The following is a 16,499-nucleotide window of genomic DNA, read 5'->3' on the forward strand; positions in this document are numbered from 1 at the left end:
CTCGGAGCAGGAGGAGGCCATTCAGCCCCTCGGGTCTGCTCCACCAGTCAGTACAATCGTGGCTGACCTCATCTCGGCCTCAACTCCACTTCTCTGTCCGTTCTCCAGAACCCTCCAACCCCATTACTAATTACAAATTTTTTTATCACCTCCTTAAATTGACTCTCTGTCCCTGAATCCACCGCATTCTGGGGTAGGGAATTCCACAGATTCACCACCCTTTGAGAGAAATCATTTCTCCTCATCTCGGTTTTAAATCTGCGCCCCCTTATCCCAAAACTATGACCCCCTGTTCTAGAGTGTCCCACAAGAGGAAACATCCTCTCCACGTCTACATTGTCAATCCCCGCACCCCCACCCCTCAATTTGGGACACTTCTCCTTGGGGAAGAGAAGGTTAAGAGGAGATTTGATCGAGATGTTCAAAATCATGAGGGGATCAGGACAGAGTAAATAGAATCCTGAGAGTGCAGAAGGAGGCCATTCAGCCCATCGTGTCTCCACCTGTGGGAGAGGAGAACTGAGCTCAACAGGGGGGGTCAGGAAAATTAGCACAATCGGCAGCAGCAGACTCTGTGGATTGGCTGTCTCTGCATATACATGAAATAGATAGCGCAGACAAAGGTGGATGCTTCACTATATCAACAGGATACAACTGAATGTCCTCGCTAACAGCACCGAAACTGTAATAAAGACATGATTAAGTGACCATTGTCTGAACGGACATTCCATCCATCTACCACTAAAGATTATGACATTACCGATGGGACTTGATTAAACAGCTATTATCTCAGGCCTCCCTTTGTATCATATGTAAATAATTTACTGGTGTGCGGGACTAGAAACAATTATCTTTACTAGACGTTGTGCCCTATAAAAAAAGCTGACTGTACACAATTGGGCAACACAGACTGATGAAGCCAGAGGAATTCTTCAGTTCTCCTCCCCTTAGAGAAGGTGGCAATAAAGGATCCATCACTCGCAAACACGGTGTCCGAATATCTTTCAAGCATCATCACACCGACGCTCCGAAAGAGTATCTTAACCAAGCCCACTACCCCTGCCCTATTCCCGTAACCCCGCATAATTAGCATGGCCAATCCACCTAACCTGCACATCTTTGGACACTAAGGGGCAATTTATCATGGCTAATCCACCTAACCTGCACACCTTTGGGCTGTGGGAGGACACCGGAGCACCTGGAGGAAACCCACGCAGACACGGGGAGAATGTGCAAACTCCACACAGACAGTGACCCAAGCCGCGAATCGAACCCGGGTCCCTGGCGCTGTGAGGCAGCAGTGCTAACCACTGTGCCGCCCTCAAATGGGGAGAAGCTGCTCCCATTGGTGGAAGGACGGAGAACCAGAGGACAGCGGTTTTACGGTGATTGGCAGAAGTGGCATCGGAAACAAGGAAGAATCTTGAACAAATGCACAGTGTGGTTAGGATTGGAAGGTGCTGCCACAGGGAGTGATGCAGGCAGATTCAACTGAGGTATTCGACAGACAGAATAGCGGGGGGGGGGGGGGGGCGCGGACTGGACAAGCGGTTCTTCCAGAGAGATAGTATCGTCCGGTATGATGGGCTAAATGGCCTCGTTCTGTGCTGGGATCGTGCTATGTAAAGGCTCAGGAGAGCAAGGCCACTGTAAGACTCTCCCGCGGAGCGTTTGAGGACTCTGGGTCTGTACTCGATGGGGTTTAGAAGGATGAGGGGGGGGGAGATCTCAGTGAAACTTACAGAATACTGAGAGGTCTGGATACAGTAAAGTTTATTTACTAGTCATAAGTAGGCTTACATTAACACTGCAATGAAGTTACTGTGAAAATTCCCTAGCCGCCACACTCCTGTTCGGGTACATCGAGGGAGAATTTAGCACGGCCAATGCATCTAACCAGCACGTCTTTTGGGCTGTGGGAGGAAACCCACACACACATGGGGAAAATGCACAGAGAGTGACCCAAGCCAGGAATCGAACCGGGTCCCTGGCGCCGAGACACAGCAGGGGTAACCACTATGGGGAAGATGTTGCCATTAGGAGAGACTGGGACCCGAGGGCACAGCCTCAGAGTAAAGGGACGGCCCTTTAGAACCGAGATGAGGAGGAATTTCTTAAGCCAGAGGGTGGTGAATCTGTGGAATTCATTGCCACAGAGAGGAAGCCGGGTCATTGAGTGTCTTTAAGACAGAGATTGATCCCCTTGCCAATCAAGAACCGATCTAAGGTTACGGGGAAAAGGTGGGAGAATGGGGATGAAAAACGTATCAGCCATGGCGCAGCTGACTCGATGGGCCGAATGGCCTAATCCTGCTCCCATATCAGATGGTACGGAGAGGGGTTGGACCAGTTCGGGTTGTCCAAACCCCAGAATACCTGTGTGGAAGCGGACTGTGTAACTCTAACCTGTAATTGTAGTGAATAACCCAATGCGGTATGCAAAAAACCGAAACACATTGCAGATTAGATGCCAAATTTGAACTTGAATATCATTCGACAAACTTCATGGTTTGTTTTTGGGGGGGATAAAGAACTAAGATCTTGGGACTCTCCCAATTCCAGACGTCCATCTCAAAAAAGGGTAAAATTTGCAGGCAAAGTGTGGGAAAGCTCTGGGAATGTCGGAGATACTTTTACGATTTGAAGTTATGCTGGTTATTTATAGCCGATTACAAGATAAACCTAGGAGGTATTTTGGTTTTTTTTCCACAAGAACAGAAGCGGGATCTTCCTCCCTATTGGTCAATGCCAGTATTTGTCCCGAATCCAAATCTCCTCCCGTCACCCCCTCCCCGGAGGCTCCTGCTTAGACACAAGTGTAACGTCTCCGTCGCCCCCTCCCCGGAGGCTCCTGCTTAGACACAAGTGTAACGTCTCCGTCGCCCCCTCCCCGGAGGCTCCTGCTTAGACACAAGTGTAACGTCTCCGTCGCCCCCTCCCCGGAGGCTCCTGCTTAGACACAAGTGTAACGTCTCCGTCGCCCCCTCCCCGGAGGCTCCTGCTTAGACACAAGTGTAACGTCTCCCTCCCCCGTTTGAGCAAAAGCAAAACACCGCAGATACTGGAAATCCGCAGAATTGCTGGAAAAACCCAGCCAGTCTGACAGCATCTGTGTACAGGGTGGCACAGTGGTTAGCACTGCTGCCTCACAGCGCCAGGGACCTGGGTTCGATTCCCGGCTTGGGGTCACCGTCTGTGTGGAGTTTGCACATTCTCCCCATGTCTGCGTGGGTTTCCTCCGGGTGCTCCGGTTTCCTCCCACAGCCTGAAAGATGTGCAGGTTAGGGTGTATTGGCCGTGCTAAATTCTCCCTCAGTGTACCCGAACAGGAGCCGGAGTGTGGCGACTAGGGGATTTTCACAGTAACTTCATTGCAGTGTTAACGTAAGCCTACTCGTGACACATAAATATTTTTAAAAGTGTATAGAGAGAGACGGACATTAACTCTGCTGCTCTTTATTAGCTATGATGTGGAGATGCCGGCGCTGGACTGGGGTAAACACAGCAAGTAGTCTCACATCAGTGACTCACCTGACGAAGGAGCAGCGCTCCGAAAGCTAGTGGCTTTTGCTACCAAATAAACCTGTTGGACTTTAACCTGGTGTTGAGACTTCTTACCGCTCTTTATTAGTGTCAGAAGTCAGATACTCTGAGGGGGAATTTAGCATGACCAATGATTTTGATTTATTATTGTCACATGTATTAACATAGTGAAAAGTATTGTTTCTATACAGACAAAGCATACCGTTCATAGAGAAGGAAAGGAGAGAGTGCAGAATGTAGTGTTACAGCCATAGCTAGGGTGTAGAGAAAGATCAACTTAATGTGAGGTAGGTCCATTCAAAAGTCTGACAGCAGCAGGGAAGAAGCTGTTCTTGAGTCGGTTGGTACGTGACCCCAGACTTTTGTATCTTTTTCCCGACGGAAGGTGGTGGAACCACCATGCCACAAAAGGTCACCGTGACTTGGCCACCATCAAAACAATGATTCGACTGTTGAATCACAGGGAAACGATTAAGAAAAATAAATTTTACCAATTTGAACCCTTTGAAAAACAACAGGGTAGGATTGTGGTTAGTGCTGCTGCCTCACAGCGCCAGGGACCCGGGTTCAGTTCCCGGCTTTGGGTCACTGTCTGCGGGGAGTCTGCGCGTTCTCCCCGTGTCTGCGTGGGTTTCCTCCGGTGCCCTCCCACAGTCCGAAAGACGTGCGGGTTAGGTGGATTGGCCGTGCTAAATTGACCATTAGTGTCAGGGGGGATTGGCAGGGTAAATACGTGGGGTGATGGGGATAGGGCCTGGGTGGGATTGTAGTCAGTGAAGACTCGATGGGCTGAATGGCCTCCTTCTGTGCTGCAGGGATTCTATGATTGAGGGGTTTAGTTAATGACTCCACAATTCCTCAAACCCGTTTGGCTAGTTTAATAACACAATTGCGTGATCATTAATTGCCTCACTTTGAACACAAACCCTCTCGTTGAAGGGAGTTCATTTCCGGCAGCTTCTGTTCCGACCTCAAGCCACACATTAACAAGGATGGGGCTTGGGTAATATCGCAGAGCAGTTACACGATCGTGGCGGGGACTCAGGACTGCTCCCCCACTGAGAAACCATAACATAATGCGCCATCGTTGTACAAACAGCTCTCCCCCCCGGCCTCTCAATAGGTCACCTTTCACATGACAGACCCGTGACTAGAACTTTCCTCAAAGTCACACCCCACACATCACCGGAAACATTTACAGAACCTCCCAGTCAGGGCGAGAGCATCAAAGCCAGGGATACGGGTAACCGAGGGGTCGCCAAGAGGAGACACTTTGAAGTGCTCACCCTCAGATCCTGGGTGATAGAATCTCTACAGTGCAGGAGGAGGCCATTCGGCCCATCGAGTCCGCACCAACCACAATCCCATCCAAACCCTATTCCCATACATTTACCCTAGCTAGTTCCCTTGACAACAAGGGGCAATTTAGCATGGCCAATCCACCCAATCTGCACATCTTTGGACTGTGGGAGGAAACCGGAGCACCCGGAGGAAACCCACGCAGACTTGGGGAGAACGTGCAGACTCCACAGAGACAGTGACCCAAGCCGGGAATCAAACCTGGGTCTCTGGCGCTGTGAAGCAGCAGCGCTAAACCACTGTGCCACCCACCATGTTCTCCGATACCTGGAAGGGGGGGGGGGGTTACAGGTGATAGAGTCATAGAGATATACAGTATTGTCAAACAGAGAGACCGAGGGGTGCAGGTACATAGTTCCTCGAAAGTGGCGTCACAGGTAGACAGAGTGGTGAAGGCAGTGTTTGGCACACTTGCCTTCATTGGTCAAAGCATTGAGTTCAGGAGTTGGGAAGCTCTGTTACAAACTGTACAAGACATTGGCGTGGACACATTTGGAGCACTGCATACAATCCTGGTCGCCTTGCTATAGGACGGATGTTATTGAACTGGAAAGGGGGCAAAAATGGTTTAAAGGGACAGAAAAAGGCCTTTCGGCCCAACCCATCCATACCAACCAGGTTTCCTAAACAAGACTAGTCCCGTTTGCCCACTTTCAGCCCATATCCCTCTAAACCTTTCCCATCCATGTACCTGTCCAAATGTCTTTTCAATGTTGTCATTGTACCCGCCTATACCACCTCCCCTGGCAGCTCATTCCATACCCGCACCACCCTGTGTGAAAAGGTTACCCCTCAGGTCCCTTTCAAATCTTTTCCCTCTCACCTTTAACCTATACCCTCTAGTTGTTGACTCCCCTACCCTGGGGAAAAGACCTATTCATCTTATTGATGCCCCTCATGATTTTATAGACCTCTATAAGATCATCCCTCATCCTCCCACGCTCCAGGGGGAAAAGTCCCAGCCTATCCAGCCTCTCCTTATAATTCAAACCTTCCAATTCCGGTAACATCCTTGTCAATCTTTTCTCCCCCCTTTTCCAGTTTAATAACATTCTCCCTATAGCAGGGCGAGCAGAATTGTACGCAGTACTCCAAATGTGGCCGCACCAATGTTTTGTACAGTTAAAGTAAGGCTGACATTAACACTGCAATGAAGTTACTGTGAAATTCCGCTAGTCGCCACACTCCGGCACCTGTTCGGGTCAATGCACCTAACCCGCATGTCTTTCGGACTGTGGGAGGAAACCGGAGCACCCGGAGGAAACCCACGCAGACACGGGGAGAACTCGCAAACGTTGTAACATAACGTCCCAACTCCTGTACTCAATGCTCTGACTGAGGAAGGCAAGTGTGTCAAATGCCTTCTTCACCACTCTGTCTGCCTTGACGCCACTTTCAGGGAGCTATGTACCTGCACCCCTATGTCCCTCTGTTCGACAACACTCCCCAGGGCCCTACCATTCACTGTGTAAGTCCTGCCCTAGTTTGTCTTACCAAAACGTGACACCTTGCATTTATCTGAATTAAACTCTATCTGTCATTCCTCAGTCATTCAGCTGGACCAGGGTGAGATTCTCCCCTTCATCGAGTGAGGTACAGGATAGAAGAGTAGCGAGGTTATCTTCAAACAGTGAAAGGTAAAGTCATCATAGTCCCAGAAGATCATCGGCTGCTTTCCACTTTGAGGGGGGGAGCTGACTGGTGGCGATTCAACCCGAGAGTCACCACATCTCAGGCGAGGTCGAAAAGGTGGAGCCTTTATGAATAACCTCAGCCGGTAGAGGAATTGAACCCTTGCTCTTGTGTTAAGTTTGTTTTATTTATTAGTGTCAGAAGTAGGCTTACATTAACATTGCAATGAAGTTACTGTGAAAATCCCCTAGTCGCCACACTCCGGTGCCTGTTTGGGCACACTGAGGGAGAATTTAGCACCTAACCAGCACACCTTTCAGACTGTGGGAGGAATTGTATTTGATTTGTCACATGTATTGGTATACAGTGAAAAGTATTGTTTCTTGCGCGCTATACAGACATAGCATACCGTTCATAGAGAAGGAAGTGCAGAATGTAGTGTTACAGTCATAGCTAGGGTGTAGAGAAAGATCAGCTTAGTGCGAGGTAGGTCCATTCAAAAGTCTGATGGCAGCAGGGAAGAAACCGGAGGAAACCCACGCAGACACGGGGAGAATGCGCAGACTCCACACAGAGAGTGACCCAAGCCGGGAATCGAACCCGGGTCCCTGGAGCTGTGAGGCGGCAGTGCTAACCCACTGTGTCACCAAGAGAAGGTTCCCGAAGAAGTTCTCTGCCTTTCCCACGCCGTATCGGGCACCCGTAGATCAGGGACGTGGGACTAAGGTGCAAACAAAACGTCAATAAAAAGACTTTTCAAACAACTACACGGTAGCACAGTGGTTAGCACTGCTGCTTCACAGCTCCAGGGTCCCGGGTTCGATTCCCGGCTCGGGTCACTGTCTGTGTGGAGTTTGCACATTCTCCTCGTGTCTGCGTGGGTTTCCTCCGGGTGCTCCGGTTTCCTCCCACGGTCCAAAGATGTGCAGGTTAGGTTGATTGGCCAGGTTAAAAAAAATTGCCCCTTAGAGTCCTGGGATGTGTATGGTAGAGGGATTCGCGGGTAAATATGTGGGGGTAGGGCCTGGGTGGGATTGTGGTTGGTGCAGACTCGATGGGCCGAATGGCCTCTTTCTGTACTGTAGGGTTTCTATGATTCTATGAATTGAAAAGGAAGAGCAGCCCAAAACAAGTAACGCAGAGATGGCTCACGGGCTCCAGAAGGGGGCTGGTTTCCTTGGGAGCCCGTGAACCGGTGTAATCTCCAGATGTTACGGGATTGTTGAATTCACGATGTGGGCAATGACCGAAACATGTCAGGAACACGTGCTGTCCAGCGCAGGAGTTAAACAATCAAATCTTTGTTCTTAAACCATCTCAACAACATCTGAAGCCTTTGTTACATCTCCCTGCAACACTCCTACCCAATTCTATCCCATCGCATTTAATAGTTCAGCCTCTCCCACAACATTGTTTGCCCAGCATCCTTTTAACAAATACTCAGATTCATCCACTCGAGAGTGAAACAGAGAAACTTTATTCACGCCTATGGCGACACTTTTCCAAAAGGCTCTCGGATAGATATTGCCGGAGGGTCCAATCCCAATTCCACGGATCGAGTTCTCGGTAAATAATTTGCCTATTCACCGCTGACACTTTTAGCAACTGGAGTCAAACCAGATTTATAATCTTTGTGGATTTGCATACTGCGGCTATCAGGCTTAAAAGCAGCCAGACTAGTTTTACAGGGTTTGACATGATCACCACCTGACAACACAATAGAGATAGTCATTACACAGACACACCCTGAAGCTCAAAGACCTACATGAGTGCCCCCGCTTGTTGCCAAAGTTCAGATCGTAAAATCAAGGATGCCAGCCTCCACTCCCCGCCCCCCCCCCCCCCTCCCCCATGACTAATCTAGCCCTTCACTATTTGTGGGCAAGCAATAAATCTCTGAGTCATGTTTGCGAAATTCATTCCGATATCAGAATGGGTCAACTCAGACATCTCACACAGTGGCACAGTGGTTAGCATGGCTGCCTCACAGCGCCAGGGACCCGGGTTCGATTCCGGCCTTGGGTGACTGTCTGTGTGGAGTTTGCACATTCTCCCCATGTCTGCGTGGGTTTCCTCAGGTGCTCCGGTTTCCTCCCACAGTCCGAAAGGCGTGCTGGTTAAGTGCACTGGCCGTGCTAAATTCAGGGAATCTGCACTATGGCTTTGTCAGCTGTCAATTATTGGTACACATTTTCCCTCGGGGTTGCGCCCAACATAGGTTCGGACCTGAAATCCCACCCCAATGACATCACGCCTCAGGAGTGTTACCCGATGCCACACTTGCTCGAGTCACATCTGGAACACCTGCAAAGAATCATCGCCCTACTACTGGGCAATCGCACCTTCGGCTGCCTGGGCCCTGACCCCTGGGATTCCCTCCATTCTCCCAGTGTGTGTGTGTGTGGGATTCCTCCACTTTCCTCCCATAGTCCAAAGATGTCTAGGTTAGGTGGATTGGCCAAGCTAAATTGCCCCTTGGTGTCTAAAGATATGTAGGAGGATTAGCAGGGTAAATACGTGGGGTTATGGAGATAGGGTCTGGCTAAGATGCTCTGTTGGAGAGAGTGTGCAGGATCGATGGGCCGAATGGCCTCCACCTGCACTGTAGGGATTCTATGAATCCCACAGCCCATTCTCTCACACTTCTCTCCTTAGAAATCACCCACTGCGACCAAGCATTTGACCACCTGTCTCTCTCTCCCCTTGCGCACGTCACTTCCCAGTTTAAGGACCCTCACCAGGGGACGGGGATTTTACACTCCTGTCAAAGTCAATGGACTTTTGAATGGCTTTTTCCCCCCCCCCCACTATGTCCAAAAATGTGACACAGTGGGTTAGCACTGCTGCCTCACAGCTCCAGGGACCTGGGTTCGATTCCCAGCTTGGGTCACTGTCTGCGCCGAGTCTGTACATTCTCCCCGTGTCTGCGTGGGTTTCCTCCGGGTGTTCCAGCTTCCTCCCGAAAGACGTGCTGGTTAGGGTGCATTGGCCGTGCTAAATTCTCCCTCAGTGTTACCCGAACGGGCGCCGGAGTGGGGCAACTAGGGGATTTTCAGTAACTTCATTGCAGTGTTAATGTCAGCCTACTTGTTACACTAATAAATAAACTTTAGGTTTTTATTTGAAATTCTACGCAAGTCTAAATAAAAGCTGAGGGGGGCGGGGTCAAAGATTTGATGCTAATTATAATATCACTGACTTTATAATGGACTCCCACACTTTGCTCAAACTATAGACCACCCGACTCCCGGAATGAATGTTGAACTGGGACGGGGGGGGGGTTAAAATCAGGTCCCAAGGTGCACACACAAGCACGTTGGGTGACATTATGAATGTCATGATGTCGTCGGGAGTTATACCGGAGAGAAGTCCAAACGGTGGACCATAATTCAGTTATCCCAATTTGAGAGGTGGACTCGATGGGGGCGGGAAACCCAAGTGGCCCAGCAAACTCCCCGAGGCAACGGAAGCTGCCACCCAAACACAAACATGTGAGTTAAGCTTAACATTTGTACAATTCTTTTTGGGCAAGTCAAGACAGGCAAAAAATATAGCTTCAACCCTGGGAACATACCAAGAACAGATCACAGAATCCCTACAGTGCAGGAGGCAACCATTTGGCCCATCAAGTGAACACCAACTCTCCGACCTCTCACTCCCCTATCCCTGCACACGCAACCCGCTAATCCCCCTAACCCTCACATCTTTGGACATTAAGGGGCAATTTAGCATGGCCAATCCACCTAACCTGCACATCTTTGGACATCAAGGGGCAATTTAGCTTGGCCAATCCACCTAACCTACACATCTTTTGGAGTGTGGGAGGAAATCGGAGCACCCGGAGGAAACCCACGCAGACACGGGGAGAATATGCAGACTCCGCACAGACAGTGACCCAAGGCCGGAATTTAACCCGGGTCCCTGGCGCTGAGAGGCAGCAGCGCTAACCACTGTGCCACCCAAAGATGAGGTGTTGTTCGTGGAGTGAATATTTTAAATACAGACACTTGTTCATCTCGAGTGTAGCGAAGGTTCCCCAGACTGAATCCTTTAACACTGCAATGAAGTTACTGTGAAAATCTCCTAGTCGCCACATTCCGGCACCTGTTCGGGTAACACTGAGGGAGAATTTAGCACGGCCAACGCACCCTAACCAGCACGTCTTTCGGACTGTGGGAGGAAACCGGAGGAAACCCAGGCAGACACGGGGAGAACGTGCAGACTCCACACAGACAGTGACCCAAGTCGGGAATCGAACCTGGTTCCCCGGCGCTGCCAGGCAGCAGTGCTCACCACCGTGCCGCCCTACAGCAAGCTGTGGAGGCCAAATCATCAAATATATTTGAGGGAATAAATAGGTTCTTCGTCTCTAAGGGCGCCAAGGGGAATGGGGAAAGAGCAGGAGGGTGAAGTTGAGTTGAACGATCAGCCATGATCCTATTGAAGACGGAGCAGGCTCAAAGGGCCGAATGGCCTACTCCTGCTTTCTATGTTGCGAAAGGTGCTATATAAATTCAAGTCTTTAAGAATTAAATGAACGGATTGAACAAGCAAGCTTGGCAATCCCAACTAACCAAAGTATTCCAAATAAAATCGGAATGTGGTGGTTTAGATGCAGAGAAACCTGGTAAAAAAGTGAAACAAACTTCTTCCCTGCTGCTGTCAGACTTTTGAATGGACCTACCTCGCACTAAGTTGATCTTTCTCTACACCCTAGCTATGACTGTAACGCTACATTCTGCACCCTCTCCTTTTCTTCTCCCTTGTGTACTCTATGAACAGTATGCTTCGTCTGTATAGCACACGAGAAACAATACTTTTCACTGTATACTAATACATGTGACAATAATAAATCAAATCAAAACTTGTTCAGTTCTGGATTATTTTGATTTGATTTATTGTCACATGTATTAACACAGTGAAAAGTATTGTTTCTTGCGCGCTATACATACCGTTCATAGAGAAGGAAAGGAGAGAGTGCAGAATGTAGTGTTACAGTCATAGCTAGGGTGTTGAGAAAGATCAACTTAATGTGAGGTAGGCCCATTCAAAATTCTGACAGCAGCAGGGAAGAAGCTGTTCTTGAGTCGGTTGGTACGTGACCTCAGACTTTTGTATCTTCCCCCCCCACCGAAGGAAGGTGGAAAAGAGAATGTCCGGGGTGCGTGGGGGTCCTTGATTATTACAAGTTTGCTCCAGATTACCTGCTTCAGGTTATTCCAGGATTACTCCTGGATTACCCACTCTGGGATCACTCTGGATTACCCACTCTGGGATCACTCTGGATTACCCACTCTGGGATCACTCTGGATTACCCACTCTGGGATCACTCTGGATTACCCACTCTGGGATCACTCTGGATTACCCACTCTGGGATCACTCTGGATTACCCACTCTGGGATCACTCTGGATTACCCACTCTGGGATCACTCTGGATTACCCACTCTGGGATCACTCTGGATTACCCACTCTGGGATCACTCTGGATTACCCACTCTGGGATCACTCTGGATTACCCACTCTGGGATCACTCTGGATTACCCACTCTGGGATCACTCTGGATTACCCACTCTGGGATCACTCTGGATTACCCACTCTGGGATCACTCTGGATTACCCACTCTGGGATCACTCTGGATTACCCACTCTGGGATCACTCTGGATTACCCACTCTGGGATCACTCTGGATTACCCACTCTGGGATCACTCTGGATTACCCACTCTGGGATCACTCTGGATTACCCACTCTGGGATCACTCTGGATTACCCACTCTGGGATCACTCTGGATTACCCACTCTGGGATCACTCTGGATTACCTGCTCCGGGTTTGGTTTAATCCGGAATTACTCTGTACTCTATGAACGGTATGCTTTGTCTGTACAGTGCGGCAGAAACAATACTTTTCCCTGCATCTCCAATAGATGTGACAATAATAAATCAAATCCCATAACTCTACAGATTGGTGCTGCTGCCCTCAAGGAATTAAATCAGGAAATTTTTTTTTCAAACACCGAGAGATAAAAGAAAATTTCAATCCGCAGGAGTGACAGATTCTGGTTCAAAATGAAAAAAAAATGCTTCAGGACCGAGGCGAATAAGACAAAAGGAATATTGGATCAAAATCCAGGGGAATGGCTCTGTGGCACAGCTCACCTCGGATCCAATGGATAGACTGAACGGGAGAGGGGGGCCGAATGGCCTCCCCAGTATCGGATTTATGAAAATTCAGATGTTGGCCATAAATGATTTCCGGGGTGGACTCTCGCTGTTTCACAACACCAGCCATAAATGTGCTTTTTTTAAAAAAAACAAAATAGATAACTTTGCTATTTGATTGCGGATGTGTACATGTCAACACTCCCCACCCCATTACTCTCTCATGACACCATCACACTAGAAATCCAATCCTACCCTCCTCCGGCCCACACCACACACATCAAACCCTCCCCACTGCCGCCATTTTCCTCATTCGCACTGCTTCAGCACCCATTCCTTAAAACATAAAAACCACCTGATTGTAACCAGAGAGAGAGACGCATTGAGAGAGAGATAGAGAGAGACAGGAGCAGAGACAGAGAGAGAGACACACACACAAATTGAAAAACAAAGCCCATGGCTTAGTTTAGACTCTGGCTGGAGTCTGTAACCTGTTTTCTCCCGAGGAAACAACAATAGTTACAATAAAGACACGGCGTCTTCCCCAGTTTAAGCCTCTTTAAACAACTTACTCAAGTGGCTTCAACTCTGAAATCTCTCAGTGAACTAGGGAGATGTTATATTGAATAATTTGACATGTTAAATACTAAACTATAGCAGTCAGTTTAACCCAATGTATAGTTACAGTTCAGGTAAAAACTACTGAAATCTCAGTAAACTCGCGAGATGTTGTTGTACTGAATAACTCCACATATTAAACATTAAACTATAGTGGCCAATACACTTTAACCCAGTGTATAGTTACATTTCAGGTTAAATAACTCTGAAATCTCCCAGTAAACTAGGGAGGTGATGTTATACTGAATAAGTTTACATTAAATATTATAAAAATCTCAGTGAACTAGGTAGATGTTATGTTGAATAATCTCACATGTTAAACACTAAACTATAGCAACCAATAGTTGAACCCAATGTATATAGTTACAATAGGGGCGGCACGGTAGCACAGTGGTTAGCACTGCTGCTTCACAGCTCCAGGGTCCCGGGTTCGATTCCCGGCTCGGGTCACTGTCTGTGTGGAGTTTGCACATTCTCCTCGTGTCTGCGTGGGTTTCCTCCGGGTGCTCCGGTTTCGTCCCACAGTCCAAAGATGTGCGGGTTAGGTTGATTGGCCAGGTTAAAAATTGCCCCTTAGAGTCCTGAGATGCGTAGGTTAGAGGGATTAGCGAGTAAATATGTGGGGGTAGGGCCTGGGTGGGATTGTGGTGGGATGGGCCGAATGGCCTCCTTCTGCACTGTAGGGTTCCTATGATTTCTATGAATTCAGGTTAAATAACTCCGAGCTCTCTGAGTGGCATGGTGGCACAGTGGGTTAGCACTGCTGCCTCACAGCGCCAGGGACCCGGTTCAATTCCGGCCTTGGGTCACTGTCTGTGTGGAGTCTGCCACGTTCTCCCCGTGTCTGCGTGGGTTTCCTCCCTCGCTTCAAAGGCGTGCGGGTTAGGTTGATTGGCCGTGCTAAATTGCCCCCTTAGCGTCAGGGGGATTAGCTAGGGCAAATGCATGGGGTTACGGGAATAGGGCTTGGGTGGGATTGTAGTCAGGATAGACTCAATGGGCTGAATGGCCTCCTTCTGTACTGTAGGGATTCTATGAGTCTGTGATCCTCTCAGTAAGTTAGGGAGATGTTATACTGAATCACTTCACATATTAAACATTAAACTATAACAACCAAAACCCAATGTATAGCACAGTAGCACAGTGGTTAGCACTGCTGCTTCACAGCTCCAGGGACCTGGGTTCGATTCCTGGCTTGGGTCACTGTCTGTGTGGAGTTTGCACATTCTCCTCGTGTCTGCGTGGGTTTCCTCCGGGTGCTCCGGGTTTCCTCCCACAGTCCAAAGATGTGCGGGTTAGGTTGATTGGTCAAGTTAAAATTGCCCTTAGTGTCCTGAGATGCGTAGGTTAGAGGGATTAGTGGGTAAATATGTAGGGATATGGAGGTAGGGCCTGGGTGGGATTGTGGTCGGTGCAGACTCGATGGGCCGAATGGCCTCTTTCTGTACTGTAGGGTTTCTATGATTTCTATAGTTACAGTTCAGGTTAAATAACTCTGGAATCTCCCAGTCAACTAATGAGATATTATATCGAATAATTTGACATGTTAAATACCCAATGTATAGTTACAGTTCAGGTAAAAACAACCAAAATCTCAGTAGACTAGGAGATGTTGTTATACTGAATAAGTCCATATATTAAACTATAGTAGCCAAAACACTTTAACCCAATGTATAGTTACAGATCAGGTTAAATAACTCTGAAATCTCCCAGTAAACTAAGGAGGTGATGTTATACTGAATAAGTTTACATATTAAACTATCGCAGCCATTACAGTTTAACCCAATGCATAGTTAGAGTTCAGGTAAACCTTCTACTCCAACTTGTATCAGAACAACTCACACACACGCACACAATTAGTTTGGGGCTCTTGTTAATCGATCCCACCGAGAGAATTGAGGGGGTACCTCACACAGTTTACACCATTGAACAAGCCTCAATGCACTGCAAACATTAACTCGGTTTCTTTCGCTCTCTCAAAAGTTACCAGACCTGCTGCGTTGTTAAACACCATTTTGCTGTTTCAGGTGGTTACCTGGCGGAGTTGCGGTGGGATCCACTTTCCTGTGAAGGGAGAAAGAGCGGCTGTGGCTCTGGTATCCAGCCCGGGGGCCGAAGGTGCAGACCGGCTTGTGGCCAGAGAAACACTTGACCAGGATACAGGTGTACGCTCCCCCTGCCTCTCCCTCCTCCAGCACGGCCAGATCGCAGTCCTGGATCGAGCAACATTGTCCCAGGCAAGCCAGCGAGGTGTTCACCCGACTAACTTCCAGCAACCTGGCTCCCTCATGGAAGCTCCTCTCCAGCAGGGAGATTCCCTGGGAAGAGTTGTAGGATCCGACGCAGCTCTGCTGTTGTGATATACTGGAGCTGAGGGACATCAAAGACAAGAGGAGGCAGCAACTGATCAAATACTTCGCCATTTCCATCTTGGAGTGAAACTCACAGTGGAGTTAACCAACTCTTCAACTCCAAAGGATTGGGGGTGGAGTTAAGGAAAAGACACAATAAACTTTTAACTCCCCAACTTTACCTCCACAAGCTTAACCCCCTATAGAACCTGCCCTGTTCAACTGGAGGACACAACTTTCAAACCAATTTCTTAAACTCACTTCCCTGCAACTGACGTCAGGAACTAACAGGAAGCTGAGAATTAATTATTCAACTTTAATTATGACCTAAAAGAAATAAAATAAAGTTGCCTTTCCTTCCCCAATACTTCGTCTCCCCCTATAGATAGATAATTTGGTTTTAAAACATAATTCGACAGAGTTGGGAAGGAGCTGTTTTTTTCACACAAGGGAGTTAATTATTTCAACCACTATATCTCTGACCTCACAATGAGGAAACTGAGAATTTGTTAACGCCCCCCCAGTCAGCTGTGTGTGTTTACAAAAATACATCAGATCATTTTACAAGGAGATAACCTTTGGAGGATAAAACTTTCACTTGCCAGTTAATCTTAGAAACCCTACAGCACAGAAAGAGGTCATTCGGCCCATCAAGTCTGCACCGACCACAATCCCACCCAGGCCCTACCCCCATATTCCTACATATTTACCCACTAATCCCTCTAATCTATGCATCCCAGGACACTAAGGGGCAATTTTAGCATGGCCAATCAACCTAACCCGCACATCTTTGGACTGTGGGAGGAAACCGGAGCACCCGGAGGAAACCCACACAGACACG

The 16,499-nt window shown here is 48.4% G+C and overlaps 1 protein-coding gene across 2 annotated transcripts in view; it reads right to left on the minus strand.

Annotated features, from left to right (window-relative positions):
- The window catches only part of LOC144511468 (actinia tenebrosa protease inhibitors-like), a 43,894-nt gene extending 27,800 nt beyond the window's left edge, over positions 1-16,094 (minus strand). For both annotated transcript variants that reach the window (XM_078241855.1, XM_078241854.1), the window contains exon 1: positions 15,343-16,094. In XM_078241855.1, coding sequence (XP_078097981.1) covers positions 15,343-15,736 — 394 coding nt within the window. In that variant the 5' untranslated portion in view covers positions 15,737-16,094. The remainder of the gene's footprint in view (positions 1-15,342) is intronic.
- Between the last annotated feature and the right edge of the window lie 405 nt (positions 16,095-16,499).

Source organism: Mustelus asterias, chromosome 24 (assembly GCF_964213995.1).
Source record: "Mustelus asterias chromosome 24, sMusAst1.hap1.1, whole genome shotgun sequence".
Taxonomy (NCBI): Eukaryota; Metazoa; Chordata; class Chondrichthyes; order Carcharhiniformes; family Triakidae; genus Mustelus; species Mustelus asterias.